The 27,119-nt window shown below is 50.0% G+C and overlaps 1 protein-coding gene across 2 annotated transcripts; it reads right to left on the bottom strand.

The window, feature by feature from the left end:
* Window positions 1–7,705: 7,705 nt before the first annotated feature.
* Window positions 7,706–26,646, bottom strand: LOC112546566 (killer cell lectin-like receptor subfamily B member 1B allele C). 2 transcript variants are annotated; one of them, XM_075914168.1, is made up of 6 exons: window positions 25,550–26,646; window positions 18,560–18,658; window positions 14,931–15,098; window positions 11,407–11,555; window positions 10,686–10,798; window positions 7,706–9,227 (listed from the first exon to the last, which is right to left on the bottom strand). In XM_075914168.1, exons 1-6 carry the CDS (start codon window positions 25,632–25,634, stop codon window positions 9,104–9,106), a joined length of 738 nt encoding a protein of 245 aa, XP_075770283.1. In that variant the 5' UTR covers window positions 25,635–26,646; the 3' UTR covers window positions 7,706–9,103. The 2 variants fall into 2 exon arrangements, with proteins under 2 accessions (XP_075770283.1, XP_075770282.1); XM_075914167.1 differs by having other exon boundaries at window positions 11,401–11,555; window positions 25,550–26,645.
* Window positions 26,647–27,119: the final 473 nt, after the last annotated feature.

Here is a 27,119-nt window from a genome sequence, read left to right as displayed (position 1 = left end):
CTGGCTAGGTGGCCTGTAGTAGACTCCTAGCATGATATCACCCTCGTTTTTTACCCCTTTTAGCTTAACCCAGAGACTCTCTACACAGCTATCTCCTACGTTCATCTCCACTTCAGTCCAAGTGTGTACATTTTTAATATACAAGGCAACCCCTCCTCCCTTTTTTCCCTGTCTGTCCTTCCTGAGCAAGCCGTACCCTTCCATACCAACATTCCAATCATGCGTCCCATCCCACCAGGTTTCTGTAATACCAATGATATCATAGTTGTATTTATTGGTTAGCAATTCCAGTTCTTCCTGCTTATTACCCATACTTCTCGCATTTGTATATAGGCATCTAAGATACTGATTTGATCTTGCCTCCCTGTTGTGCCCTGACCCTCCTTTCTCCTTGCCATTATAGGCCGTAGTCCCCCCTACTTCCAACCCATCTCCCAGTCAAACAGCTCAATCCCAGTTCAGTCCCTCTACTCACCTGGCCCTGATGTCTGTAGTAGCAGAATGTCTCCCTGCCTACATCTAGACTGCCGGCTTCTTTCGGAAGAAGCTTTTCCGGAACAGATCTTCCAAAAAAACTTCTTCCGAAAGAGAGCGTCCGCACTGCAAAAGTGCCACAAAAAAGGGATCTGCTTTTTCGACAGAGAGCATCCACACTGAATGGACACCGAGAAGTCCTGTGGCACCTTAGGGTGTGTCTAGACTACAGGGTTTTGTTGACAAAAGTGGACTTTTGTTGACAAAACTATACCTGTGTCTACACTACCGCCAAGTTCTGTCGACATAATGTCGACAGAACTCGGCAGTTTTGTTGATGCGGTAAACCTCATTTTATGAGGCATAACGCCTTTTGTCAACAGAGTTCTGTCGACGGAAGGCGTTATTGCATCTACTCTGTCCTTTGTGTCTACACTCTAATGTCGACAAAGTGGCTTGCTTTGGTCTAGATGCTCTTTGTCGACAGAAGCTTTGTTGAAAGTATCTGTCGACAAAGCATCTGTCGACAAAAGCCTGTAGTCTAGATGTACCCCTATAGACTAACAGACTTATTGGAGCATAAGCTTTCGTGGGCAAAGACCCACTTCGTCAGATGCATGAATGGACGCTTTCTCACATACAAGCTGTGATGACAGTGGACAGAGTGACCACCAGGGCACCTGTGTTATTTTCTGGAGGTCTCTTCTTTCGAAAGAACTCGCTCTTACACATCCACACGTGACTTTTTCCGAAAAAGCTTTTTTGGAAAAAGGCTTCTTCCTCATAGAAAGAGGTTTACTGCCATCAGAAAAACCCCTCCGTTCTTTCGATTTTCGATCAAAACTCATTGGCAGTGTGGATGCAAGCATTGATTTTCCGGAAATACAGCCGCGTTTCCAGAAAAACGCTGCAGTGTAGACGCACCGCTGGTCATGAATGGTCATCTCTTCACAGCAGGCAGGGAGCCAGGGGCCAGACTCTCAAGTCCCTTCCAGTCCTGCAATTCTAGGATGTTTTAAGCTCTATGGCAAAGCACAAGGCACATTAGCTGTAGCCGTAAGCAAGCCAATTGCAGTACTACAGAGAGCTGACCTAACGCACCCAACTCTAGCTATGGCACTGTCATAGCTGGAGTCAACGTACCTTAGGCTGAGTTATGGAGGGGTCTACACTGCAAGGGGGGGGGGTGACTGGAAGTTTCTCCCATTGACTTCCCTTAGGGTATGTCTACACTACAGAGTTAGTTCGGACTAACGGACGTTAGTTCGAACTAACTTTCATAGGCGCTACACTAGCGCTCCGCTAGTTCGAACTTAATTCGAACTAGCGGAGCGCTTAGTTCGAATTAGGTAATCCTCATTTTACGAGGATTAAGCCTAGTTCGAACTAGCTAGTTCGAATTGAGGGGTGTGTAGACCCTTAATTCGAACTAGTGGGAGGCTAGCCCTCCCCAGGTTTCCCTGGTGGCCACTCTGGCCAACACCAGGAAAACTCGTCTGCCCCCCTCCCGGCCCCGGACCCCTTAAAGGGGCACGGGCTGGCTACGGTGCCCGTGCCAGGTGCAAGCCTGCCAGCACTCAGCCAGCAGACCCTGTACCTGGCACGGCTCGAGCCAGCCACCCGATGCCCCCCAGCCATCCCCCTCTTCCCGGGACCAGGCTGGCGGCTCCCGGGAGCTTGCCCGGGACCGCAGGAGGCAGGCACCCGCCTGGGCTAGTGCGGACATCGTGGACTTCATCCACGATCTCCGCACTAGGCACAGGAAAGTGGCCGTCTAGGGCAGGAGAGCTGCCAGCCTGGCCACCCAGGAGCAGGTGTGCATGAAAATCAAGGGGGTCCACTGAGACCCCCAACCCTGAGCCCTGAGCTTACAATGGCCGTCCTGGGTCAGACCAAAGGTCCATCTAGCCCAGTAGCCTGTCTGCCGACAGCGGCCAACCCTAGGGACCCTGGAGGGGATGGACCGAAGACAGTGACCAAGCCATTTGTCTCGTGCCATCCCTCTCCAGCCTTCCACAAACCTTGGGCAGGGACACCACTCCTACCCCCTGGCTAATAGCACTCCATGGACCCAACCTCCATGACTTGATCTCACGTCCCTTTAAACTCTGTTCTAGTTCTAGCCTTCACAGCCTCCTGCAGCAAGGAGTTCCACAGGTTGACTCTTTGCTTTGTGAAGAAGAACTTTCTGTTATTAGTTTGAAGCCTGCTACCCATTCCTTTCCTTTGGTGTCCTCTAGTCCTTCTTTATGGGAACTAATGAAGAACTTTTCTGTATGCACCCTCTCCACCCCACTCATGCTTTTAGAGACCTCTATCCTGTCCCCCCTCCATCTCCTCTTTTCTAAGCTGAAAAGTCCCAGTCTCTTTAGCCTCTCTTCATCTGGGACCTGTTCCCAACCCCTGATCATTGTAGTTGCCCTCCCCTCTCCCAGCCTCTCTCTTCCCCTCTCCCACCTCCTTTTCCCAGTCTCCCCCAGTTTTGTTCAATAAAGACAGATTCCATTTTTGAACACAATTGTCCTTTATTTTGTACATCAAGAAAAGGGGCTAGGGAAGGGTAAGTGGAGGTGAGGGAGGAATGGGGCACGATCCCCCAATGGGGAGGACTGGGCTGGCTCTGCGGGCTTCTGGGGGTGGAAGCTCTCCTGCAGCCCCCCAATTGCCCCCTCTCCCCAGATCGCAGCCTGCGGCAAGTGCAGCCGGGCTGATGGCCGAGTGGTGTGATGTGCCCAGTGTGGGTAGTCCGGGCAATCCAAGCCAGGACTGCTCTGCAAGCGGGGCACCCCTGAGAACTGTCTGTCCAGGGTGGGGATCAGGACCCTTTAAGCGCAGCCCTCGGCTAGCCTGAGACAGCAGCTCCACGCTCTAAGTCTTCCTCTGATGCCCTGCCGGCACTGCTTCCGGCCATCCTTAAGCCCTGTTCAGGGTCCACTTAATGTGGACTTGCTAGTTCGAATTAGCAAAACGCTAATTCGAACTAGTTTTTAGTTCTAGACACGTTAGTTCGAATTAGCTTAGTTCGAATTAACTAATTCAAACTAAGTTAGTTCGAATTAGCGCTGTAGTGTAGACAGACCCTTACTCTTCCAGTCTAGCATAGAGAAACAGGTGGGCTCCAGCCCACGAAAGCTTATGCCCTAATAAATGTCGTCATCTTTACTGTGCCACCGGATGCCTCGCTGATCACAGTGGTTCCTTCTGACCTTGAAATCTGCAAACCAGAGTCCTGACTTAAAATCCATAAGCACGGCCACACTGGGTCAGACCAATGGTCCATTCAGCCCAGCATCCTGTCTGCCCACAGTGGCCAAGGCCAGGTGCCCCAGAGGAAACGAACGGAATAGGGAATAATCTAGTGATCCCTCCCCTGTTGCCCATTCCCAGCTTCTGGTGAACAGAGGCTGGGAACACCATTCCTGCCCATCCTGGCTCCATGAATCTATCTAGCTCTTTTTTGAACCCTAATCCAAACTCCAAAGTACCGGGGTTGCCAGAGACACATGATGTCTCAGCTTTATATTGTGGATCGTTTTTAAGCACGTTTCCGGTTCACAGCCTCCCGGTGAAAAGCTTAGAATGGTTGTTCCCTAAAGAAAAGAAAGCAGAAGGCAACGACAAAGAACCCAACATTTCTCAATCTCACCATTAACAGTGGGCCAGCGGCTAGGAGCAGGGAGTCCTGTCAGCTGGGGCATGGAGCTCCAGTGGCCGGAGCGAGGCCGAAGGCTGGTGAGGAGCCCAGCCCGGAGCGTGGAGCCCTGACGGCCAGAGTAGGGTTGGGGGTGCGGAGCCCCGATAGCTGGGAGCAGGGAGTCCTGCTGGCTGAGAGCGCGGAGCCCTACTAGCCAGAGGGAAACCAGCAGCAAGACAGAAGCCCCGCCGGTGGCCCAGAAAGGAGCCCCACCACCAGGCTGGTGGCAGCACACTGGGGCCAGGAGGGGAGCCCCCCGAGAGCCCAAGGCTTGAGCTCCCCTAAAGCAAATACCCTCGTTCAGGATCACTCAGGTCCCCAGGGTGCTGGACCAGGGAGAGCAAATCTGTAGAAGAACATCTCAGCTTGATTTTAAAAATTGTCCATGATGGAGAAGCCACCACAACCCTTGGGAAATGGTTCCAAGAGTTAACGCTCCTCCTAGGGTATGTCTACACTTGCAGCTTACTTCGGAATGGGTCTGCAAATGTAGGCATTCGGAATCGCAAATCAAGTCCGGGATTTAAATAACCCATGCTTGATTTGCATCTTCCCGGACGGCCGCCTTTTTTTTTTTTTTTTTTTTTTGAAATTTACAAGCCTTAAGTAACTGCCCGCGTCTACATGTGGCAGGGAAACGGGTGTTCAAAATAAAGCACTGTTCCGAAATATCTGATAAACCTCATTGCAGGAGGAATCGTTTTTAAGATTCGGGCAGTTACTTCGGGCTTGTACATTTCAAAAATGGCGACCGGACAGGAAAATGCAAATCAAGCGTGGGATATTTAAATCCTGGGCTTGATTTGCGATTCCGAATGCCTACATTTGCAGCCCTATTCCAAAATAGGCTGCAAGTGTAGACATACCCCCAGTTAAATATTTGCACATTATTTCTAGTCTGAGTTCACCCAAATGTATCTTGATATATTGTCCTCAGGGCACTACGTGCTGGTTGGATTTTGAAATGTAAGAAGTGGAGAGCTGGGTTACATTGGCCCAATGTTATTTACTGTTCACATCCTTTATCTGTAGACTGACGTGTCTTTGCCTCACTGTATTCCCGTGGCTATAGCCTTCAGTTACCTCCTTGAAATGAAATAAAATGAAACCCGGTTATTCAAAATGGACAGGGGAGTTGTGAGTAAAGCCGGATTCACTGTCACACTGAGAACATCGTTACTGTCTCTAGACCTGTCTCTGCCCCAGCTGGGATCAGGGCCCCGTTGTGCTGGGCGCTGCACAGACACAGCGAGAGACAGTCCCTGCCCCAGCTGAGATCAGGGCCCCGTTGTGCCGGGCGCTGCACAGACACAGTGAGAGACAGACCCTGCCCCAGCTGGGATCAGGGCCCTGTTGTGCCGGGCGCTGCACAGACACAGCGAGAGACAGTCCCTGTCCCAGCTGAGATCAGGGCCCCGTTGTGCCGGGCGCTGCACAGACACAGCGAGAGACAGTCCCTGTCCCAGCTGAGATCAGGGCCCCGTTGTGCCAGGTTATATTGACACCTGGAGACACAACCACAGTCCCATCCTCCTCCTCCCCATGAGACGTCCAGCTCTCAAAAGTGTAACATGGTTTGAGCAGTAGCCCACACAGCTCTGTGTTGCAGCTTGAATTTATTTTTCCACCTAATGCCACTTTTTATGGCTATTTTCCCATTTATATTGAGACAGGCAAGTTTTGTTGCATTGTGAGCACAGTGATATCTGGTGGCCATGCACAGTACTGTAGGGTATCAAATGCACTAAAGTCTATTTGCTAATTTGTGGCTTTATGATACCACACATTAAGTTAAAGACTTGGTGGTTTTTAAATGTTATTTTCTCCTGCTTTGCCTCAGTGAGGTCAGTAACATCCACTGATGTACTTTTAAAAAACTTTTATTTGGTCAATATTTTGAAAACGTGAGTTAGTTTGAGGAATTTGGGGGAGGGGACACCAAAAATGACCTTCTCTCAACATCAGTTTTTTTTTAATTTAAAATCATTTATTTTGAAAATGGTGCCACCATTTTTTATCAAATTTTCCTTGAATATTTGTTGTTTCTTACTTTCCTTTTGTAAAATATTTTTTAAATTGAAATAATTATCTAAAAGTCCTCTGTGACCAATCTGAAAAAACCATTCAAATATATTTATTCTGAAACATGATTAAAAATGAAGGCAATAATACAAATTATTACTTATTACAATGAGAAGTGAAGCGAGGGGGTGAGAAATTAGAGAGGAAGCAACAGTCATAAAAATATGAGCAACACAAATTCATGGCCAGCAATTTTCTGATTTCTTTTTGGTCAGAAAAGGCCACCACGCCTGAAAGGATTCAAGGACTGTGCTCAGCTTCCGTGCCACACCTGATGAGGGAAACCCCGGGTGTAAACGTTTCTAGGTTGTCGAGGAGTGGCAGAAGGAGGAACAGGCAGAAAAGTGGGAGCAGAGTCAGGAGAGGAGAGAAGCAGACTGCGGTGGAGGTGGCTGGGAGGGCAGATGGAGGAGGAGGAAAGGCTCCTCCCACCGAGCCAGGTGCTGTGTCTGAGGGAAGCAGAAGGGCGCTGAGGTGTTGGGCGTGAGGTGGAGAGCAGACGAGGGATCAGGGGTGAGGGGGAAGCCAGGGCTGGGAGCTGTAGGGGCCCATGGTGTCCGTGCTCCACCAATACGAGAGCAGGGGGGCCCGGTGCCATCAAAGTTTAGGGCCTGGTCTCTCTCCCGGCCCTGCCTCGGTTGCTTTGAAAGAGACCAGGGCCCCTGCTTTCCAGCCGTGAGTTTGTCAGTTCTCAGCGCTGGCCCTTGTAGCAGCCTCGCGGCGTGTCTGGAGCATCCGGCAAGCACAGCGAGAAAGGCCCCGGCTGCGCCCTCTTGTTTCTGGCCCCTCCTGTGAAATTCGGTCCTTTCCCGAGGGGCGTTCCGTCTGCCTGTGAAACAGGCCCCCCCAAAGCCTCGTTCTCTTCAGGGGAATCGTTCTCTTCCTCCTCGCCGTGTGGTGGGCCTTGCAGGGCAGCAGCAGCCACCGTGGGGATAGCGGGGCATTTCGCCTGCCTTCTCGTGCGCTCTTTGTTCAACCTGGAATCGCGCCAGTCGCCGGCGCAGCCAACTGCCTGCATCCCGACCTCCGGCTTCTGCAACGGAGCCCCTGCGGATGTGGGCTCCCTCACAGCGCTGGGTCAGGACTTGGCCTCCTTCCTGCTCAACTGGGGGTCCTTCTCAGGACAAACACAAGGGCCAGGCCTCAAGCAGCAACTGTCCACCTCCCTGACCGGGAAGTTCCCATATTTATTAAGCTCCCTGCTCCAGTGGATCCTGGGGCTCCTAAGCTACGTCTACACTGGCACGATTTTCCGGAAATGCTTTTAACGGAAAAGTTTTCTGTTAAAAGCATTTTCGGAAAAGCGCGTCTAGATTGGCAGGCTACTTTCCCACAAAAGCACTTTTTCCGGAAAAGCGTCCGTGGCCAATCTAGACGCGGTTTTCCGCAAAAAAGCCCCGATCGCCATTTTCACAATCGGGGCTTTTTTGCAGAAAACAGTACTGTGCTGTCGACACTGGCCCTCTTGCACAAAAGTAAATCGAAAGAACGCATCAGTTTTTTCGACCGTGGAAAACCTCATTTTACAATGAATAACACCTGTTTTCGAAAGTGCTCTTTCAAAAAAGGCGCTATGTCATGCAAACTGTGCTTTTTTGAAAGAGAGCATCCAGACTGGCTGGTTGCTCTCTTTCGAAAAAGCGGCTTGCTTTTTCGAAAGTACTGGTTGTAGTCTAGATGCTCTTTTTCGAAATAGGCTTTTTGGAAAGTATCTTTTGAAAAAGCCTCTTTCGAAAGAGGTTTGCAATCTAGACGTAGCCAAAGTTACTTTGACTTTGACTTAATTATATTTTTTTCAAAGTAGCAGTACTTTTACTCAAGTAACTTTTGGGGTACTTTTTCCACTGCTGTTGCCTAGGGAGGTTGTGGAATCTCCATCTCTGGAGATATTTAAGACCAAGTTGGACAGACACCTGTCAGGAATAGTCTAGATCAGTGTTTTTCAATCTTTTTTCTATAAAGTACCCCTTTTAAAAAAATTATAAATACCCCCAGTACCTACAGTTTTCAGACACACAATTTTTTTTATCATTGCAACACATTCGTTTAAACAACTTAATCGTAGCCAGGCAGGCAATGACATTTTTGGGTGTAAAAAGCACAAAAATAATAAAGCGCTGTAAAACTTCAAACAAAAATTCAGTTTTCTCCACATTTCAGTTGTGTTGATGTACCCCCCAGACTTCTCTCGGGTACCCCTGAGGGTACTCGTATGTCTGGTTGAGAAACACTGCTGTAGACGGTGCTTGGTCCTGCCGTGAGGGCAGGGGACTGGATTTAATGACTCTCAAGGTCCCTTCCAGTTCTAGTGTTCTAGGATTCTGCTCTCAAACTCCAGCACAGGTCTTGCACCTCCACCCCCTCCTACGCCCCAGTCCCTTGCCCCAGCCCAGAGCCTGCGCCTCGCACACAAACTACATCTCAGAGCCTGCAGCCCAAACCCCCTCCTGCACCCAAATTTGTTCTGGGCGCCACTAAAAATTCTACCAACCTGCTGCGCCCATGGCGAAGGGGTGCAGCTAGAAAATCTGTGATGGAGGAAGGGGACACAGGGGCAAGACGAGGGGTGTCCTTGCTAGACGCATCGGCAATGCAGTGTGTTTGTCCATCAGCTTCGCCTTTGCCCTAGAGTCTGACTTGCACACGCATTTGCCTGACTTGCACGTGCATTTACTTGACTTGCACGTGCATTTACCTGACTTGCACGTGCATTTACCTGACTTGCACGTGCAAAGGGCTGGTCTGGGGTTGACGTGCATGTCTCCACAGGCACAGCCCCTCCTGGGCGTGTGGCCCAGAGACCACAACACAAGGCAGGGCAGTGGCTTGTTGCAGGAATGAGTGTCTCTAATGTTATAGAGACACAGCTTCCTTCTGGCAAATCCATCTGAATTCAGCAGTGCACGTTTCAGAGCGAATCCGATTGCCTTTGATCATCCCACAGCTGTTCACGTCAGCAGCGCCTGAAACAGGGAACCTGTAAAAAAAGAAGGGAAGTTGGTGAGCCAAGATCAGATCCGTGTAACTCTGCCAAAGTGAATGGAGTTGATTGCATCGGGGACACATTTCTCCTTATGCTCCTAGATTCAGTGAAGGAAACGAGATTAACTGGTTCTCTATTCTAATCCAGTGGGCAGTGGGACTGGATTCTTTCATGAGCTGCGTGGAACCCACAGGGTCACTTTTGTCCCCATAGATATACCATGGATAGAAGCTTATGAGAGAGCTACTACAGCTAAGCAAATAATTGGGGGGTTTTTCCATTCAGTTCAAGTGCTGGATATAAAAAAAATGGTTTTGATTCAAACCAAAACTGATTCCCCCAGCTTTTCTTGCTAGAATGAGAAACTGATAGGAATACAATAATCATTGAAAAACATTCCTATACAAAATGAAATGAAATATATCATTTTTGTTTTGTTTTGGGCAGTTTTTCATCTTTTTTTAAAAAGTCACGTAGCTACACGTTGAAAGAAAGGATCATTTTAAAAGGAAAAGCCGAAACACTGCATTTCAAACAGTCAAGCAGCCCATTGTGAATTTGGCGGGGGAGAAAAATGGGCAGCTACAATTATTTGTTTATTTGTATTGACTTCACGTCACCCTGAAAAAATGCTATTTTTTCAGTGAATTCACTAGTCACACAAAAAAAAATCACTCAGTTGTAGCTGTTAGAGTCTAAATGCACAGAGTGGAGTTTGTAACTCAGGAAACCTTGTAGCGTGGTTTGTTTAAACACATGGATCCGTGTGTTCAAGTACTGTGCACAGCTAAACCAGTGGGTGTTGTTACATATCATTTTTATAAAATAGAACATAAGCATGGCCATACTGTATCAAACCAAAGGTCCATCTGGCCTTGTATTCTGTCTTCCAACCGTGGCCTGTGCCAGATGTAGGGAGTGAACAGAACAGGAAACCATTCAGCGATCCCTCTCCTGTCTCCTGTTCCCAGCTTCTAACAAACAGAGGCTAGAGACACCATTCTTAGCCATGCTGGCTAGTAATAGTTATAGATGGACCTAACCTCTATGAATTTATCTAGTGTTTTTTTGAACTCTGTTAAAGTCCTGGTCTTCATAATATCCTCTAGCAAGGAGTTCCGCAGGTTGACTGTGCACTGTACGAAGAAAAACTTTCTTCTGTTTGTTTTAAACCTGCTACCTATTCATTTCATTGGGTGACCCCTTTTCCTTGTGTTATGGAAAGGAGTCAATAGCACTTCCATAGTCATTTCCTCTACACCACCCATGATTTTATGACCTCTATCCTATCCCCCCTTAGTCTCCTCTTTTCTAAGCTGAAAAGTCCCGGGTTTTTTAACCTCTCCTCATATGGCAGCCCTGCCAGGCCCCTCATAATTTTGGTTGCCCTTTCTGAACTTTTCTCAATGCTGAGAGATCTTTTTAAAGAGGCAACCGCTTGTCGTCACTCACAGAGTTTGGTTCCACGTGGAATTGTCCACCCAGGTCCAGTTTTTCTCTGGGGATGTCACCCTGAGCCCAAGCCAGGCGGGGATTTGGCCCTGCGTGAAGTTGTGCAGGAACTCCTGGGGGGTGAAGAGAAAGGGCAGCAGGTGAGTGACACCTGCCAATGTTCTAAGAATCTTTGCTTCAGCTGGGCAACCTGGCGCACTGTTCTCAAAACAGGCGCCTGAGCGTGTAGCTACACTCGGTTCTGCTGTTACAACCTCCCAGCATTTCTCCCAACAGGGCAGCAGCACCAGTGGGGGCGCTGACGTACACAGGCCTCAGGGCTAGCTGACACAGTGAAGTGTCTCGGGGAATTAGGAGCACATGTCCCTGCTCACCCCATTGCGTTATGCTGCCCGCTCCCTTCCTGCTTTTGAGAATCCCACCCGGAGTGGTTCATGCGCCCCTCGGCCTCCCACCTTTGTTCCCCATCCATGCATACAAGGCAGGAGGAGGAATAAGCCGAGGTGGGGTTGGGGGAACAGGTTCCAGGCTCTCTAGTCCCTGCAGCTCTCCTGGCTCTCCCATCCCCATGCTCCCACAAAGTGTGTGGGCGCTGCTCCCATCCTTACGCTGCATTAGCATCCTAGGAGAGAAATCTCCTTCCCCTTTTGCACAGCAGGTACCACAGAACCAGTCACCCGCTCCTGGGGCTGTCCAGTCCCTTGTTTTACTTTACCATCACCTCCCAGTCCTGGATCACCAGCAAGTGAGCGCCTTTGGCTGAGCAGTCATCCCAGCTCGCGTTCCAGCCGGCGTTCTCTTTAGAGACCCAGTAGCACTTTCCCCGGTGCGACAGCCAGTCCATGGGGCAGAGTTTGCACTCAGAGCTGCCTGGCAAGAGACGGGGAGAGACAGTTCTGAGCCTTCACGAACATGCTCACCACAGCTCCGAGAGGGCACAAGTCTCACTGAGGCAGGCACTTGCAATCATGTTTTTGGTTGATAAAAATATTTTGGTTAAGCCAAAATGAAGCTGTTTCATTTTTTTTTCCAATACAGGTTGAACCTCCCTAGTCCAGCAACCTCTCTAGTCCAGAAACCTCTCTAGTCCAGCACCAGAGAATTTGCTGGACCACGGGAGGTCAATGTTGTCTACCAACACTTCCACTGCTTACTGGGCTCTTAGAAGACATTTTGGGGTAAATTAGCACTAAAGAACAGCACGGAACCCTGAGAGCCACACCCTTTTTTTGCGGAAAAGCGTCCGTGCCAATCTAGACGCTCTGTTCTGAAAATGCTTTTAACGGAAAACTTTTCCGTTAAAAGCATTTCCGGAAAATCATGCCAGTCTAGATGTAGCTGAGAGTTTTTACCTGTATTTCAGCTTCCAGTTTGGCTATTATAAAAATAAACACATTTTAAAAGGGGGGGGACCCTGAAAAAATTAAAAACTTAAAATACAAAATAAAAATTATAAATTAAAATGAAATACAAATTTTTAAAAAGTAGTTTGATAAAAATATTTTGGTCAACCCAAAATGAAACTTTTAATTTTTTTTCTCGCTATATTGAAATTTTTCAAAAAACTCCATTTTTGGTTTGAATTGAACGGTTTATTTTTGCTCCTGCCTTCCCTGCTCTCCCCAGCCCCCCCCCTTTTTTTCAGACCCTGAAACAAAAAATCAATTACAGGAGACCCTCGCGATTCATGGATTCACTATGCATGATTTTGCATATTCATGAGTCTCTCCAGTCCCCAAGCTCCACCCCCTTCCTGCCACCACCCTGCCCTGGGCCCCCAATTGCCTATGGGGGATGTGGCTGGTGGAGCAGAAGGAATTAGAGCTGCTCTCCCTGCACCCACTGCAGCAACCGGGAGCCATAGGCGCTCCTCACAGTGTCTGGGAAGTGCAGGGAAATAGAGCACTCGCTCCAATTAAGAACTTATGAACATAAGAACGGCCACACTGGGTCAGACCAAAGGTCTATCTAGCCCAGTATCCTGTCTGCTGACAGTGGCCAATGCCAGATGCCCCAGAGGGAGGGATCACAATAGGTAATCCTCACGTGATCCCTCCCCTGTCACCCACTTCCAGAGAAACTGAGGCTAGGGACACTACCCCTGCCCAGCCTGGCTAATAGCCATTAATGGACCTAACCACCATGCATCTATCTAGCTCTTTTTTGAACCCTGTTAAAATCCTAGCCTTTCGCCACATCCTCTGGCAAGGAGTTCCACAGGTTGACTGTGCACCGAGTTAAGAAAAACTTATTTCTGTTTGTTTTAAAACTGCTGCCTATTGATTTCATTTGGTGACCCCCTCACTCTTATATTGTGGGAATGTGTATATAACTTTTCCTTATTCACTTTTTTCCCCCACTACTCATGATTTTATAGACCTCTATCATATCCCCCCTTAGTCTCCTCTTTTCTAAGATGAAAAATCTTTTTCATCTCTCTTCATATGGGACCCGTTCCAAACCCCTCATCATGTTTGTAGCCCTTTTCTGAACCTTTTCCAATGCCAGTATATCATGTCCCCTGCCCCCAGCATTCTTGGATTTCACCTTTCCTGGTGGTGTGAGGAACGTACCCACCGTAACTGACAAGAGTTTCCCGGACTTGCTCAGCAAACCTGCTCACCCTGAGAATTATCCTGGCTAACCACTGGAGGTCGCTGTGTCCCACAATCCCCTCTGATCAGCCTTGGCTGCCCAGCAAACTGTGTTCAAATTAGATCACAAAAATATTTGCTTGTCTGTACGTAGACAGACCCACCGGGGCTAGAACTTCAGGCACCCAGTGTCTGCCCTACTTCCAGCCACTGCTGGCATTGGGGAGAGTTGGAAAGAAATGTCCTTCTTCCATGGCCACGTGGATGGAAGAGGCCGTGTCTCCAACCCTTGGCTGGTGCTTTCTCCGATAGCTCGGATCCGGTGCCACAGGCATGAACCATGTTTTTACTCTCTCCTCCCTGCTCCACTTCTGACCGACCTCCCCGTTGGTGGGATAAATGCTTCTGGCTCCATCTTCTCCTGGCCTGAGGCCACTTCTCACAGCAATGTGGGGCTGTAAGGGACCTCCCGCGGCTGTCCAGTCCAGCCTCCTGCACTGAGGCAGGGCCGAGTTAACCTACACCGTCCCTGACAGGTGTTGGTCCAGTGGTGAGGGATTTCCACAACCACTCGGAAACCTGTGCCAGAGCTTAACTTTCCAGAGGCTACATCTAGACTGCAGGTTTCTTTCAGAAGAAGCTTTTCCAGAAGAGATCTTCTGAAAAAACTTCTTCCGAAATAGTGTCTACCCAGCAAAAGCGCATCGGAAAAGCGATCTGCTTTTTCGACAGATAGCGTCCACACTGACTAGACGCTCTCTCGCATGTAAGCTGTGATTATTGTGGACAGAGTGGCCACCAGGGCACCTGTGCTTTTTCCTCTTCTACCGAAGGAATGCCCTCTTCCCCGTCCACACACGCCTTTTTCCGAAAGCTCTTTTGCAAAAAGGCTTCTTCCTCATAGAAAGAGGTTGACCAAGGTCGGAAAAACCCCTCTCTTCTTTCAATTTCCTTTTAAAATAATGTGATTGCAGTGTGAATGTAAGTGAAGTTTTGTTGGAAAAACGGTCTTTTTTTCTGAAAAAAAAAACCTCTGTGCTGTGTCTAGACTAGCAAGTTTTTCCTCAAAAGCAGCTGCTTTTGCAGAAAAACTTGCCAGCTGTCTACACTGGCCGCTTGAATTTCCTCAAGAACACTGACTTCCTACTGTAAGAAATCAGTGCTTCTTGTGGAAATACTATGCTGCTCCCGTTTGCGCAAAAGTCCTTTTGCGTGAAAGCTTTTCCGCAAAAGGGCCAGTGTAGACAGCTCAGATTTGTTTTGCGCAAAAAAGCCCTGATCGCGAAAATGGCAATCGGGGCTTTTTTGCAGAAAAACACATCTAGATTGGCCATGGACGCCTTTCCACATATATCCTCTGTCCACCCAGCCCCACACAGCCCCCTCCAGCCCCTCTATCCACCCAGCCCCACACAGCCCCCTCCAGCCCCTCTATCCACCCAACCCCACACAGCCCCCTCCAGCCCCTCTATCCACCCAGCCCCACACAGCCCCCTCCACCCCCTCTATCCACCCAGCCCCACACAGCCCCCTCCAGCCCCTCTATCCACCCAGCCCCACACAGCCCCCTCCAGCCCTTCTATCCACCCAGCCCCACACAGCCCCTCTGTCCACCCAGCCCCCTGCAGTGTACCGAGCGGGCTACAGGTACCTGAAGGCCTCTGGGCCGCATGGCACAGGCTCTGGTTCAGGCGAGACACCAACTCCTCCAGGTTCCTGTCGGGTTTGCAGCTGGGGAAGAGTCTCTCAGCGACGCTGCCGCTCTCGGGCACCGATGAGACTGCGTTGGGGGCTGTCTGCGGTGAGCAGCTCTGGAAAACTGCCAAGCAGCAGCCGGGTGAGGGGGGTGGCAGGGGCTCATGTCATGGGCATCACGGTCACTGGGTTTTGAGCCCCGGGTGATACTCGCTGCTGCCGGACAGTCCTTGCAGGGTGAGATCCCGCCTGTGTCTGGGCTCTGAGGCCTTTCCCCAGGTCCCCCAGGCAGCTACCCCTAGGGGTGCCTAATGGCCAGGGCACCCCCTGTCTGTCTGTCTGTCTATTTATCTCTCTCCATCCACCCCCTCTATCTATCTATTCACACACACATCTATCTATCTATCTATCTCTCCCCATTCACTCTATCTATCTATCTATCTATCTCTCCCCATTCACTCTATCTATCTATCTATCTATCTATCTATTCCCACACACACATCTATCTATCTATCTATCTATCTATCTATCTATCTCCATCCACGCTATCTATCTATCTATCTATCTATCTATCTATCTATCTATCTATCTATCTCCATCCACGCTATCTATCTATCTATCTATCTATCTATCTATCTATCTATCTATCTATCTATCTATCTACATCCACCCCCATCCCTTCCATCTGTCTATCTTGAAACTAAGCAAATCACACTGAGAAATACCCTGAGATCTGCTTTACCGATTTCTCCTCTGGACAGGAAACTGACCTGCCAGACTCTGAAATCTGCTACTGCCTGGCAAAGGGACAAGGAATTGGAATGGTCACCATTCTTTAGGTGTCAAAACAGTGAGAATGCGATGGTGTGAAAAATCACCAAGGGGCATCTGTTGGTGGGGACAAAGAGGAAGGAAGGAAAGAAGGGGAGGAAAGGTAGGGAGGTGGAAGTATGGAAGGATGGAAGGAAGGAAGGAATTAATTAATTAATTAGTTAATTAAGTAATTAATTAATTAATTGAGGGCCTCGTTCATGATGAATATTTCAATCCATTCAATGTTTTCCCTCATACTGTGATGCTGGAAACTCCCATCAAGGGGATGTTTGATCCATAGACAATCGCGGGGCTAAGGAAAGCCAGCGGGAGCCAAGCACCCTCCTCCACTCAACAAAAGTTGGTGCTAAGCCCCCTTCTGTGGCAGAGACAGCTGCAGGAGGCAGAAGTTACCCCACACTGCAACAGGCCGTCTGGCAGATCAGAGCTAAGCCAGGCGGGCTGAGAGGTTTCCTGGTTGGAAACGCAGCGGCCGGGTTCTCTGTTGTCCCCCGGGTGTGTTGGGGGGAAGCCAGGGGAAGCAATGGGGAGGCAGAATTCCAGAGGGGAAGCACCGGGACAGAACTTCTTGGGCACAGAGCCCCGTGGAGAGGCAGGCTTGGGGATTTCTGAGCGAGGAGACTTCTTGCTGCTGTTCGTTTCTCCTGCGATCAGAGAAACAGGAGGATGTGCGGTTTCTTTGGTTAATAAACCAGATGAAACCAAAACTAGAACTGCCTCCTGTTGATTTCTCCTAACAGCAGCAGCCCTGCAAGGCTGTGAATAACCACAAAAGGGCAACGATATTTGACAAAGATAAAACCTCCCCCCCCCTTGGAAGGCCTGTCAGGTTCCAAGCTCAGACTGGACCATTTTCTTGTAAAACTTTGCCCTGGTACGGATGAAGCATCTAGTCGTCTGCTAACAAGTGGAGCAAAATCTCAAGCAGACAGCGCCAGGCCAGGTAATTCGGGGCTACATCACTGGAGAGCAATGCTCCCTCTAATCTTTTCCAGGCATGTGCGGAATATTTTTTTGCACCCAGGCATGTGCCACGGTGCACCACCAATAGAAACACAAAACCCTAGCTGTGGGCACCCTACTAATCAGCTGGGCGGCATTTGAATCTTTCCTGAGTGGCCGCACAAGCACCCAGCTTCCAGGGAACATGGCTGGAAAGTGAGTCGGAAAACAGAATTTCCATTTCCAACGTTTTTTAGATAGTGGTTTTCATTCTGAATTGGGATGAGAAGGTGAAATGTTGACATTTCTCACCAAAAGAAAACTCTGAACAAAATTTCTATTCAGAAATATCGAACAGATTGTTTTGCTAATGTCAAAAGCTTTCACTGGGATAGGGTAAAAAGGCATGTTTTTATGACTACAGAATGTTAGGAATCATTAAAAAAGGGATAGAGAATAAGACAGAGAATATCTTATTGCCTCTGTGTAAACCCATGGGACGAGCACATCTTGAATACTGTATACAGATGTGGTCACCTCATCTCAAAAAAGATATATTGGCATTGGAAAAGGTTCAGAAAAGAGCAACAAAAATTATTAGGGTTTTGGAATGGGTCCCGTAAGAGGGGAGATTAAAAAGACTTGGACTTTTCACCTTAGAAAAGAGGAGACTAAGGTGGGGTAGGATAGAGGTCTATAAAATCATGACTGGTGTGAAAAAAGTGAATAAGGAATAGTTATTTACTTGTTCCCATAGCATAAGAGCTAGGGGTCACCCAATGAAATGAATAGGTATCAGGTTTAAAAGAAACAAAAGGAATTTTTCCTTATGCAACGCACAGTCCACTTGTGGAACTCCTTGCCAGAGGAGGTTGTGAAGGCCAAGACTTTAACAGGGTGAAAAAGAAATTAGATACATTTCATGGAGGAAAGATCCATCAACAGCTAGTAGCCAGGATGGGTAGGAATGGTGTTTCTGGTCTCTGTTTGTCCGGGGCTGGGAATGGATCACTTGATGATCCCGTTCTGGGGGCAGCTGGCATTGGTCACTATTGGAAGACAGGACACTGAGCCCTTTGATCTGACCCAGTATGGACGCTCTGATATTCTTATGACTACAGTAGCCAAAACATTTTTATAACATATTCAATAGGATATTCAGTGTGTAACATACTGAAGTGTAAATATCTGTACTGTTATTTATATTTCTATAGTTTCTTTCTATTATACTTTTTATGATTAAATATTTCTTAATAATAAATTATTCTTTAGGATGAAATATTTGCACATTTTGCTTTTTGTACAATATCAATGTCGAAACCAAAACAATCAACGTGGGGTGGGAAGCAAAACAAAGCGTCTTCCCTTATGCGGTGAAGTGTTTTGACTTTATTGAAGCAAAATGAGAAGCGAAACATGTTTACTGCATCAAAACAAAATGTGCCGGCGGAACGAAGTGGGAAAGTGAAACCGAGCTTTATTCTGGTGACAATTTCCTTGAAATTGACTCATTTTGCCTTGGAGCCTTTTATTCTCATAAAACAGCCATTTCCAATTAAAAACTGCTCCGCTGACAATTTCTGTCAGCTGTGGCCATAAGCAGGGTTCCCTGTAAGCCGAGCGCCTGTGCGGCTGCCCAAGGGAGATTCGAGTGCTGTCCAGATGGGTTTTGTTTCTAGTGGTGGTGCACGTTCTCATGCGCCTCGGTGCACACAACTCAATTTATTCCACAGATGGGTGGGAAAGATTAGAGGGAACATTGACCATGACCGTCCTGTTTCCCTGGAGAGCAAGTCTTGAGCTACTCACCTTGAGTGGCCAGAGCAATTACTGTTGTAGCCAAGATCATGTTGCCAGCCAAAGCAATCCACAGAGAGAGTCTGTGCCGGCGTGCCAATTCCCGGGGAGCTGTGAGATGCAAAAGAGTCAGTGAAACAAGTTCAATTACTACAGGCCGCGTTAAAGACTTAGGTGCTTTGCTGGATTTTTGGCTCACGAAGCCTGCCCCTCCCCCTCCTCTCCCCCCCTCCCCCCGGGCTCCAAAAACGGCTGTCCCCCCAACCTGGGTGCAGCTCACGAAGTCCCCCCCCCCACCACAGCTCCAAAAATGGCTCTCTCCTCCTGGCTCTGTGCTGACCTGGGCAAGGGAGCCATCTGGCACAGCCATGAAAAATGTAGAATTAAAGATGGCATCGAGCGTTTAAATTTGTTTTCTTAAAGGGGAAGAGGTGGGTTGTTTTTTTTTTTTTTTTTTTTTATTATTTTTTATTTTTTGCTTGACCAAATGAGACTGGGGGCTCCTTTTAAAGGGGCAGTTCTTTTTTTTTTTTGCTCAATATTTTTGCCCCAGCTCTGGACACACTGGACACACTGCTATCTTGGCTCTTTGCCTATAATGGGTTGCCTACTCCTGGTCTAGACCATCCCTGACAGGTGTCTGTCCAACCTGCTCTTAAATATCTCCAGAGATGGAGACTCCATAACCCCCCAGGCAATGTATTCCAGTGTTTCCCCACCCTGACAGGCTGGAAGTGTTTCCTAACGTCCAACCTAATCCTCCCTTGCTGCAGTTTAAGCCCATTGCTTCGTGTCCTGTCCTCAGAGGCCAAGGAGAACAATTTTTCTCCCTCCTCCTTGTGACACCCTTCTAGAGCCATACTCCCGGCAATCAAGGCAGGGTGATAGCGTAGCCAGTCATAAAGCCGTCAGACAGGGATACCATTCTTAGGCATCTCCCACTCTGGACTGTCCTCAGGCATCTGCAGAACACATGGCTGCGTAGGGCACCTGAAAATTTGTGGCACCCCTGGGTCTTAATGTCCACCCTCCCGCCTCTTCCTATCCCTGGCTTTGTGGCGGCTGCAGCCTGCTGAGTCTTTTTTTTCCGGCGGGGCTCTCATTAACGTAAAAGTGAAAAAGCCTGCCAGACCTATTAGCACAACCCTGAAACTATTAAAGAGCGGTTTAAGTGGCCATGAGGCCTTTTAATGGGCATTTTGCAGCCCCCAGGTGCATCCTGCGAGTTTCTGAATTTACTGACAAAAAAAGTTCATAGAATCCCAGGGCTGGCAGGGACCTCAGGAGACATCGAGTCCAGCCCCCTGCCCAAAGCAGGACCAATCCCAACTCAATCAACCCAGCCAGGGCTTGGTCACGCCAGGACTTAAACATCTCTAGGGATGGAGATTCCACCCTCTTCCCTAGGGAACCCATCCCAGCGCTTCCCCACCTGCCTAGGGAAATCGTTTTTCCTCATATTCAACCTCGACCTCCCCCACTACAACTTGAGACCGTTACTCCTTGTTCTGCCATCTGTCACCACTGAGAACAGCCTCTCTCCAGCCTCTTTGGAACCCCCCTTCAGGAAGCTGAAGGCTGCTCTCAAAACCCCCCTCGCTCTTGTTCATTACTGTCAGCCGACTCCAGGCTCAGATCGAGTGTTTACTCAGAAGATGGGGCCGCAGTTTAAAATGTGTTTTAAAAATATTAGCATGCTGCTGAGGATAAACTCACACCTCTAAAACATCGGTCTCCCCTCTGCAAGTGACACCGGTTTAACAATACTGCACAGAGCCCCCTAGATCCGAAGGATAGCTCAGCCCTTACTGACTGTCTAGCCAAGGTGTTTGGTATTTCCGGATCAGTGGACCTATTAGAAAAGTGGCTCTGATTTCAGTAGTCCTGTCTATGAGAAAAGCAGCCAGCGGCTATCTGCCAGGAATTGCAGTTAGCTGCCAGATGTTAATTGTATCTAAACACGGAATCATAGAACACTAGCAGGGGAAGAGACCTCAAGAAGTCCCCTGCTCTCATGACAGGACCAAGTACCATCTAGAAGCATCCCTGACAGGTGTCTGTCCAACCTGCTCTTCAATATCTCCAGTGAGGGAGATTCTACAAACTTTATACCAGCTTTTAACCATCCTGACAGGCAGGAAGTTTTTCCTAATGTCCAACCTAAACCTCCCTGGCTGCAATTTAAGCCCATTGCTTCTTGTCCTGTCCTCAGAGGCTAAGAAGAAGTATTTTCCTTCCTCCTCCATGTGACACCCTTTTTGATACTTGAAAAATCGCTCTCATTTCCCCTCTCAGGATATATCTACACTTGCAGCCTAATTCGAAGTAGGGCTGCAAATGTAGGCATTCGGAATTGCAAATCAAGCCCAGGAGTGAAATATCCCGCGCTTGATTTGCATGTTCCCAGCCGGGCGCCAATTTTTTTTTTTTTTTTTTTTTTGAAATTTACAAGCCCAGGCTAACTGCCCGCGTCTACACATGGCAGGGAAACAGGTGTTCGAAATAAAGCCCCTAAATTGAACTACCTGTTAAACCTCATTGCAGGAGGAATAACAAGTAGTTTGATTTAGGGGCTTTATTTTGAACACTCATTTCCCTGCCACGTGTAGAGGTGGGCAGTTAGTCGGGGCTTGTAAATTTCAAAAATGGCACCCGGCTGGGAACATGCAAATCAAGCGTGGAATATTTAAATCCCAAGCTTGATTTGCAATTGTGAATGTCTACATTTGCAGCCCTAATTCGAATTAGGCTGCAAGTGTAGACATACCCTCAGTCTTCTCCTTTCCAAACTAAACAAACCCAGTTCTTTCAGTCTTCCTTCAAAGGCCAGGTCTTCTAGGCCTTGAATTGTACTTCAAAGATTCTCGGTCTGTCTTGTACCCAGCATAGATCAGGCTAAGCAGCAGAAGCCTCTTTTCAGCTTTCTCACGTCCTATGCGCTGGCATGACGTGTGATCTCTCATGAGGCTGAACATCGCAGTTTGGTTCGGAGGTGAGATCTGCGCTGGCAGGTGTGACAGCGACTCCTGTACAGACACTGGGCTAAGTTCGTTGCGGGTTTTCGTCCGTTTCTGTCAGTGTGAACCCTGCTGGAAATTCTGCTGTTGGTACAGAGGGCAGCGGAACAAAACATCCTGCCCTGCTGGTGTGAAGGGGTGAATGCACGCATACATGCTCATATTCACACCCACCCCACAGGTGCATACACACGTGTGCAGACACCCATGTGTGCACACCGACACACCCATGTGAACAGACACACCACACGTATGCCCACACATGCACAGACACATATATAGGAGTGCACGCATGCACTCACACACATGTGCAAACCCCACATGTGTGCATGCATCGGCACACGCATGCGGGTGTGTACCACACGTGCACATGCACACACGCGTACACAAACATGCACATACATGCCTCCACACATGTGTGTGCCTCTACATACGTGTGCTCACCCATATGTGCACACATGCCGCACATACGCATACACACACATATGCATACACTCGCCTGCACACAATGGCCAGGAGAAAGACACTTTAGAACACCCCGCCCCACAGCCAGGAACGTGCCCCAGGATTGGCCAGATGATTCACACGCCAGATTTTCCGTGTGCCTTTGAGCCGGGAGAACGCCGCAGCTGCTCCTGACGGTGCCTTTTCACCTTCCAGTAAAGAGCCAGGGAGACATTCCTCTTCAGACTGTGCCGATGGGAGGGTGCCTGCTGGCAGCCCTCTGGGTTCTCCTCCTTTGGTCCTTCTGTTGCTCTCACCCACCTTCCCTCCATCCCAGCACCCGCCCGCCTCCCTCTCGCGTCGTGTGCCGCTTCAGGGCCCGTCTCCCTGCGCCCCCCCGGCTCTGGGGGCTCTGCGAGGCAGGGGGGATATGAGGGGGCTTCAAAGGGGCGCAGGGTGTCCCTGGCTGAACGAGGGGAGGGGCGAGGGAGCTTGTTACTGCAGGGGACCGGCGCAGAATTCAGGCCCCCGGCCAGCGGCCTGGAGCATGAAGCCCCTTGCAACCGGGAGACCCGGCGTGGAGAGCACAGCCAGGTCTGGCCAGAGAGAGGCCCCCGGAGACTAGCTGGCTCCAGGCAGGGAGCAGCAAAAGACGGCGGAGAGGAGAGGCGGAGAAAAGAGCACCCCAGGCGACCCTGGTTACCTGGACAGAACATAAGAATGGCCCGACTGGGTCAGACCAACAGTCCATCCAGCACAATATCCTGTCTGCTCACAGTGGCTAACACCAGGTGCCCCAGAGGGAGGGAACACAACAGGTCAGCCGCACGTGATCCCTCCCGTCACCCACCTACCTAAAGGCTAGGGACACCCTGGCTAATAGCCATTGAGAGAACTATTCTCCATGAATCTACCCAGCGCTTTTTTGAACCCTGTTAAAGTCCTAGCCACATCCCCTAGCAAGGAGTTCCACAGGTTGACTGAGGGATGAAAACCGCCCTTTTGCTTGTTTTAAACCTGCCGCCTATTCATTTCCTTTGCTCTTCATCGGACAAAAGACAAAGGGTTAAGGGGGAAAGGGCTATGGGAGGCTCAGCCAGGAGGAGGGGACGGCGGGGATGGGCAGAGAGAGACGAGTCAGGGCCCGCCAGGCTGCAGGGCAGACTCAGACATGCTAGGCCGAGGAAGGCCAGGCCTATAGGCCTGAATGTTCCAAGGCTCAGTAAACCCTCTTGTTTTACGTTGGCTCAGGGCTGCTCCTGTTTAGAGAACAAGGCTGCTTTAGGATGTGCAGGCCCAGAGCGAGTGGCCTCCCCGAGGGGGCCCACGGCACAGCCAAGCCTGCCGGAGGCCCAGAAAGCTGTAGTCCCAGGAGGTGGAGAGGCTTAACCCCTCTGTAGCCAGACATGAACCCCATCTTGGTTTCCGCCCCCCCAGAGAGCAAGAGAAAGGCAGTCAGCCTTTGATGCCCTGGGAACGCAGGTGCGCTGCCTGTCCCTGACTCTACCATAAACAGAAACCAGACAGTAAATGGGCCAGCTGACAACCCGGGGCCTCCCGCTGCCCTGATGGCTAGTACCAGTAATTGACACGCCTGCACTGTCCCAGGAGAGGAATCTTCGCCCATCACATACCAGAGGTGCCCATTATCTGCCTTTTCCCAGGTGTGAATTATGCTTTGCACCCTTCGTGGGAAACTTGCCGTCCAAAGCCATTTTTCCTAATTGGCCGCTTGAGACCAGGAAGAAGCCTACACGACCCAAGGGGTATAAAGAGGGGTTCAGTAGCCCACCCCATTTGAGCTCCTATCATCTATACCTGCTGGCAGGTATTGATTGTCTCCCGAGATCTGTGGGACGCCCAGCCTCGTCCTACTTCTTCCTGAGGGATTGAGAGAAAGACGCTGGCCACGCCAAGTCTGGAACGCAGGGGTGAGAATATATACCTGCTAGGTGTCTATTTGCATGCATTTAATAAGAGCTCAGAGAACCAAAAGGGTCTCATGGTACCTGTAAGTGACTTATTAGTGTAATTTCTGTCCTGTCCTTTGTAGTGGCTGTGTTATCAGTAACACAGCAGTAGCATTTAACAGCTAAGTTTACCCTGTAACAATAAAATAGTAGCTGTTTAAGCTTTAACCTGACTCCTTCAGTTGCTGTAACAGAACCAAGCACAATTTAAAAGAACTTCAGCCGGTCATAAGGGACAGATATAGGGAGAGCTTGAGTGTTGGATCGTGTCGCTTTCAGGGGACAGATCCGTTGGGGCATCTCTCAGCCTCCCCAGGCTGCCTGCTGTGAAGGGATCGTGTATCCTAGCAGTAAAAATCTGAGGTGTAATAAGCTCTCCCTGTAAACTTGTTGGGGCGCCCGTCAACCTCCTCCAGGTTGCCCGCTGTGAAGGGACCCCGGTCTCAGCAGTCGAAGTCTCGGGTGTATAGCACACACACACACCACTCACTGCCCTGACCGTCGGCTGACACCCTCCGAGAGAGCGTGGTCCCCCGAGAAGGACCCGCTGGGGACCATACGGCCAAGTGCGGGTGCAACCTGCCGTGACAGGCTCGCTGGATTCCCCACGAGAAGCGAGGAACATGGGCCCGAGTCTGGATTTATGCCGAAGTCTCTAGGATCAAAATCCAGATGGATGGGCACAGGACGGGGGCCACCGGGTTTACACTGGGCCGACAAACTCCAGTATCTTGGTTCCCCCTTCTGAATCCAACCATCAAATTCTACTCACGGAGTCCCCGATTTATTTTTTTTTCCCTCTCGCATGCTGGTCCCAGACGAGGACCTCCGGAGGTCACTCCCAACCCCACGGTCTGCTTCTATGATGTATAAACGCTGCCTCAGGCATTTGTGGCATAGTGGGGGTGCTGTCTGCTCTGTAACCCGGGGTTCCCCTACGCTGTGATGTGTCCTACTGACTCACCCACATGTGTATTAACCCAGGCACCTAGGTTCAGCCTCCCGGGGGAGAGACAAAGGAAGGGTGTGTTGGGGGAAAGGTCAGTCTTGGGCTGGACCGATGAAGGAGACAGACTAAGGAGACTGGCTGGGATTCAGGAGGGGAACAGGGTAAGCTGAGGGCTAGGGAGAATGAACCCCTAACCCAAAGAGGCTGAGGCATCTCTCCCTGACTCCTATAACCACGCCACGTCTGTGCTGTGCTGTAACTTGGAGAGGCAATAAACCCTTCTCTATTCTACAGGCTGGCGGAATCGGTTCTTGCTGTAGACGGGGTGCAGGATTGGGGAAACCCCGACACGCCGCCACAGCATTTCGCTGCCCTGGCTGGGGAGTGTAAAGCGATGGGACCCGGCTCCCCTGGCTAGAAAAAGGGAAGCAGCTACAAAGAGAAAGCAAGGGGGATGCATCATACTGACAACCTGCAGACCCCCAGGCAAATTTTCCAGGGTGCCGAGGGCCACCCACCACACTGCTCGGTGGACCCTGGCGGCGAAATTTGGAATAAAAGGTGTGGAAAGCGGAGTCCCGGATTCGGCACCCATCGGAGAGAGAAACTCAGAGACGCTTACCGTGGTGCTTAAGGGGAGAAGGTTGGCTGGCGGGGGATGAGTCTTTGAGGATGTCCAAATCAGCGTAGACAATTTCTTCAGGCATGGTCCGTGGGGCGACGGGAGACAGCACCCGGCCAGGGCCACGGTGGAAGGGCAGCAGCTGATCTCAATTCGAGGCAAGCGAATGCCTCCTGAATCAGGAAGTGGGTTGGTGACTTTCTTTCCTACCTCTGTGCTGGGGATTTCCTTCACTAACTGGTCTCACATCCCCTACTCAAAGGCATTTGACACCAGAAGCAAGGGGGGGCGCAGTACTCTGACAGGGAACTGTCCTATGGCCAGGCCCGTCTTGACAGGAGATATTCTACCTTCCAAGTGGGCGGGGCGATGCAGCAGTCAACGGTGAAGCTGCCGTTTCCCGCTGGGGGCGGCCATCTTGAATCCGGACACGGCGCCCCGGTCTTTCCCAACAGTTTCGGGATGGCCCGGCCCGATGTTCTCACGCCTTCATGCGCTCGAGGGCCACTGGGGGTGGATCGTCTATTCCTGCGGGCCCCTGTTACAGGGAGTGGAACCGGCTGCGTAGAAACAGCTCTTCCGTCGCCGCATGCCACAGGACCTGAGTTTTGAGGGGGTCCGTCTCGCCTTTAAATGCCCCCGAGGGCTCGACAGCCCACTTGGCTCCTCTCAGCATGCTACCAAGCCCATCCACTGCTCGAAGTGAAGAGGAGACAGCAGCTGGGCCCTGCCTGTGAGGAGAACAATTGCAATTTGTTTCCCCAAGTCCCTAGTGTGCCTCAGAAATAAGGGCTGGCCACGAGCACTCAGCTGTGACGTACCGAGACAGGGGCGCCTACCGGCTCAGGAGGAAGGATGAGGGTAACACTAACCGGTTCCCACAGCTGTACGATCAAAGTGTAAAGGTCATGAGTTACGCAAACGACAGCCGAGCGAGCTGTCAGGAAGGCTTAGGTTCCAGCCTCTGCCACAGGCTTTCTTTGTGTCCTTGGGTGTGTCACTTACAGAGGCAGCATCAGTACAAAAAAAATCCTCCTCAGCCCTCGTGCCTCAGTTTCCCTGCTGTAGACGCTGAAAGGCAGGGCAACCCATGGCTACAGAAAGACTCAGGAGGCGGTGGTTGGGAGAGAGGTGACCGTGGGCACCACCCCGTGACTCAGTTTCCCCAGCTGTAAGAGGGGGATAATGATGCTGGTGTTCCTTTGTAAAGAGCTCTGTGGATGAAAAGTGTCAAAGACTACGTGAGGGGCTCGGCGTGCACAGCGGTGAGTGACTGAGTTCATTCTTATTCCTGCACACTGGCCAGTTCCCCGGGACTCAGAGCAGGAGGCAGTTTTAAAGCAGACTCAGATGCTCCACTTCAAGGCCTGTTTCTGGGCAGGTGTTGGTCAGCTGCCGGCGTCTTGACTGGAAATCACCTTGCCACAAGCATTGCAACAGCAGCGAGTAACTTCACCTAAACCATAACTGACCTTATGGTTTGGGGTTGCTGGTTTTTTAACCTCCTATGTGGGCTCTGTGCATCTTTCCATGCTTGCAGGAGGTGACGAAAGCTGCCAGCACACAGAGC

The sequence above is a fragment of the Pelodiscus sinensis genome, chromosome 32, assembly GCF_049634645.1.
Source record: "Pelodiscus sinensis isolate JC-2024 chromosome 32, ASM4963464v1, whole genome shotgun sequence".
NCBI classification, from domain to species: Eukaryota; Metazoa; Chordata; order Testudines; family Trionychidae; genus Pelodiscus; species Pelodiscus sinensis.
Note: the sequence above shows the minus strand (reverse complement) of the source record. Positions and strands in the feature narration are given on the sequence as shown.

Coding starts and splice junctions, on each gene's coding strand:
- LOC112546566 (XM_075914167.1), bottom strand. CDS start 25,634: ATGCCTGAAGAAATTGTCTACGCTGATTTGGACATCCTCAAAGACTCA. Junction 11,556..14,930: donor TGCGGCCCAGAGGCCTTCAG/GTACCTGTAGCC, acceptor GTCTCTTGCCAG/GCAGCTCTGAGTGCAAACTC. Junction 10,799..11,400: donor TCCAGGACTGGGAGGTGATG/GTAAAGTAAAAC, acceptor TTCACCCCCCAG/GAGTTCCTGCACAACTTCAC.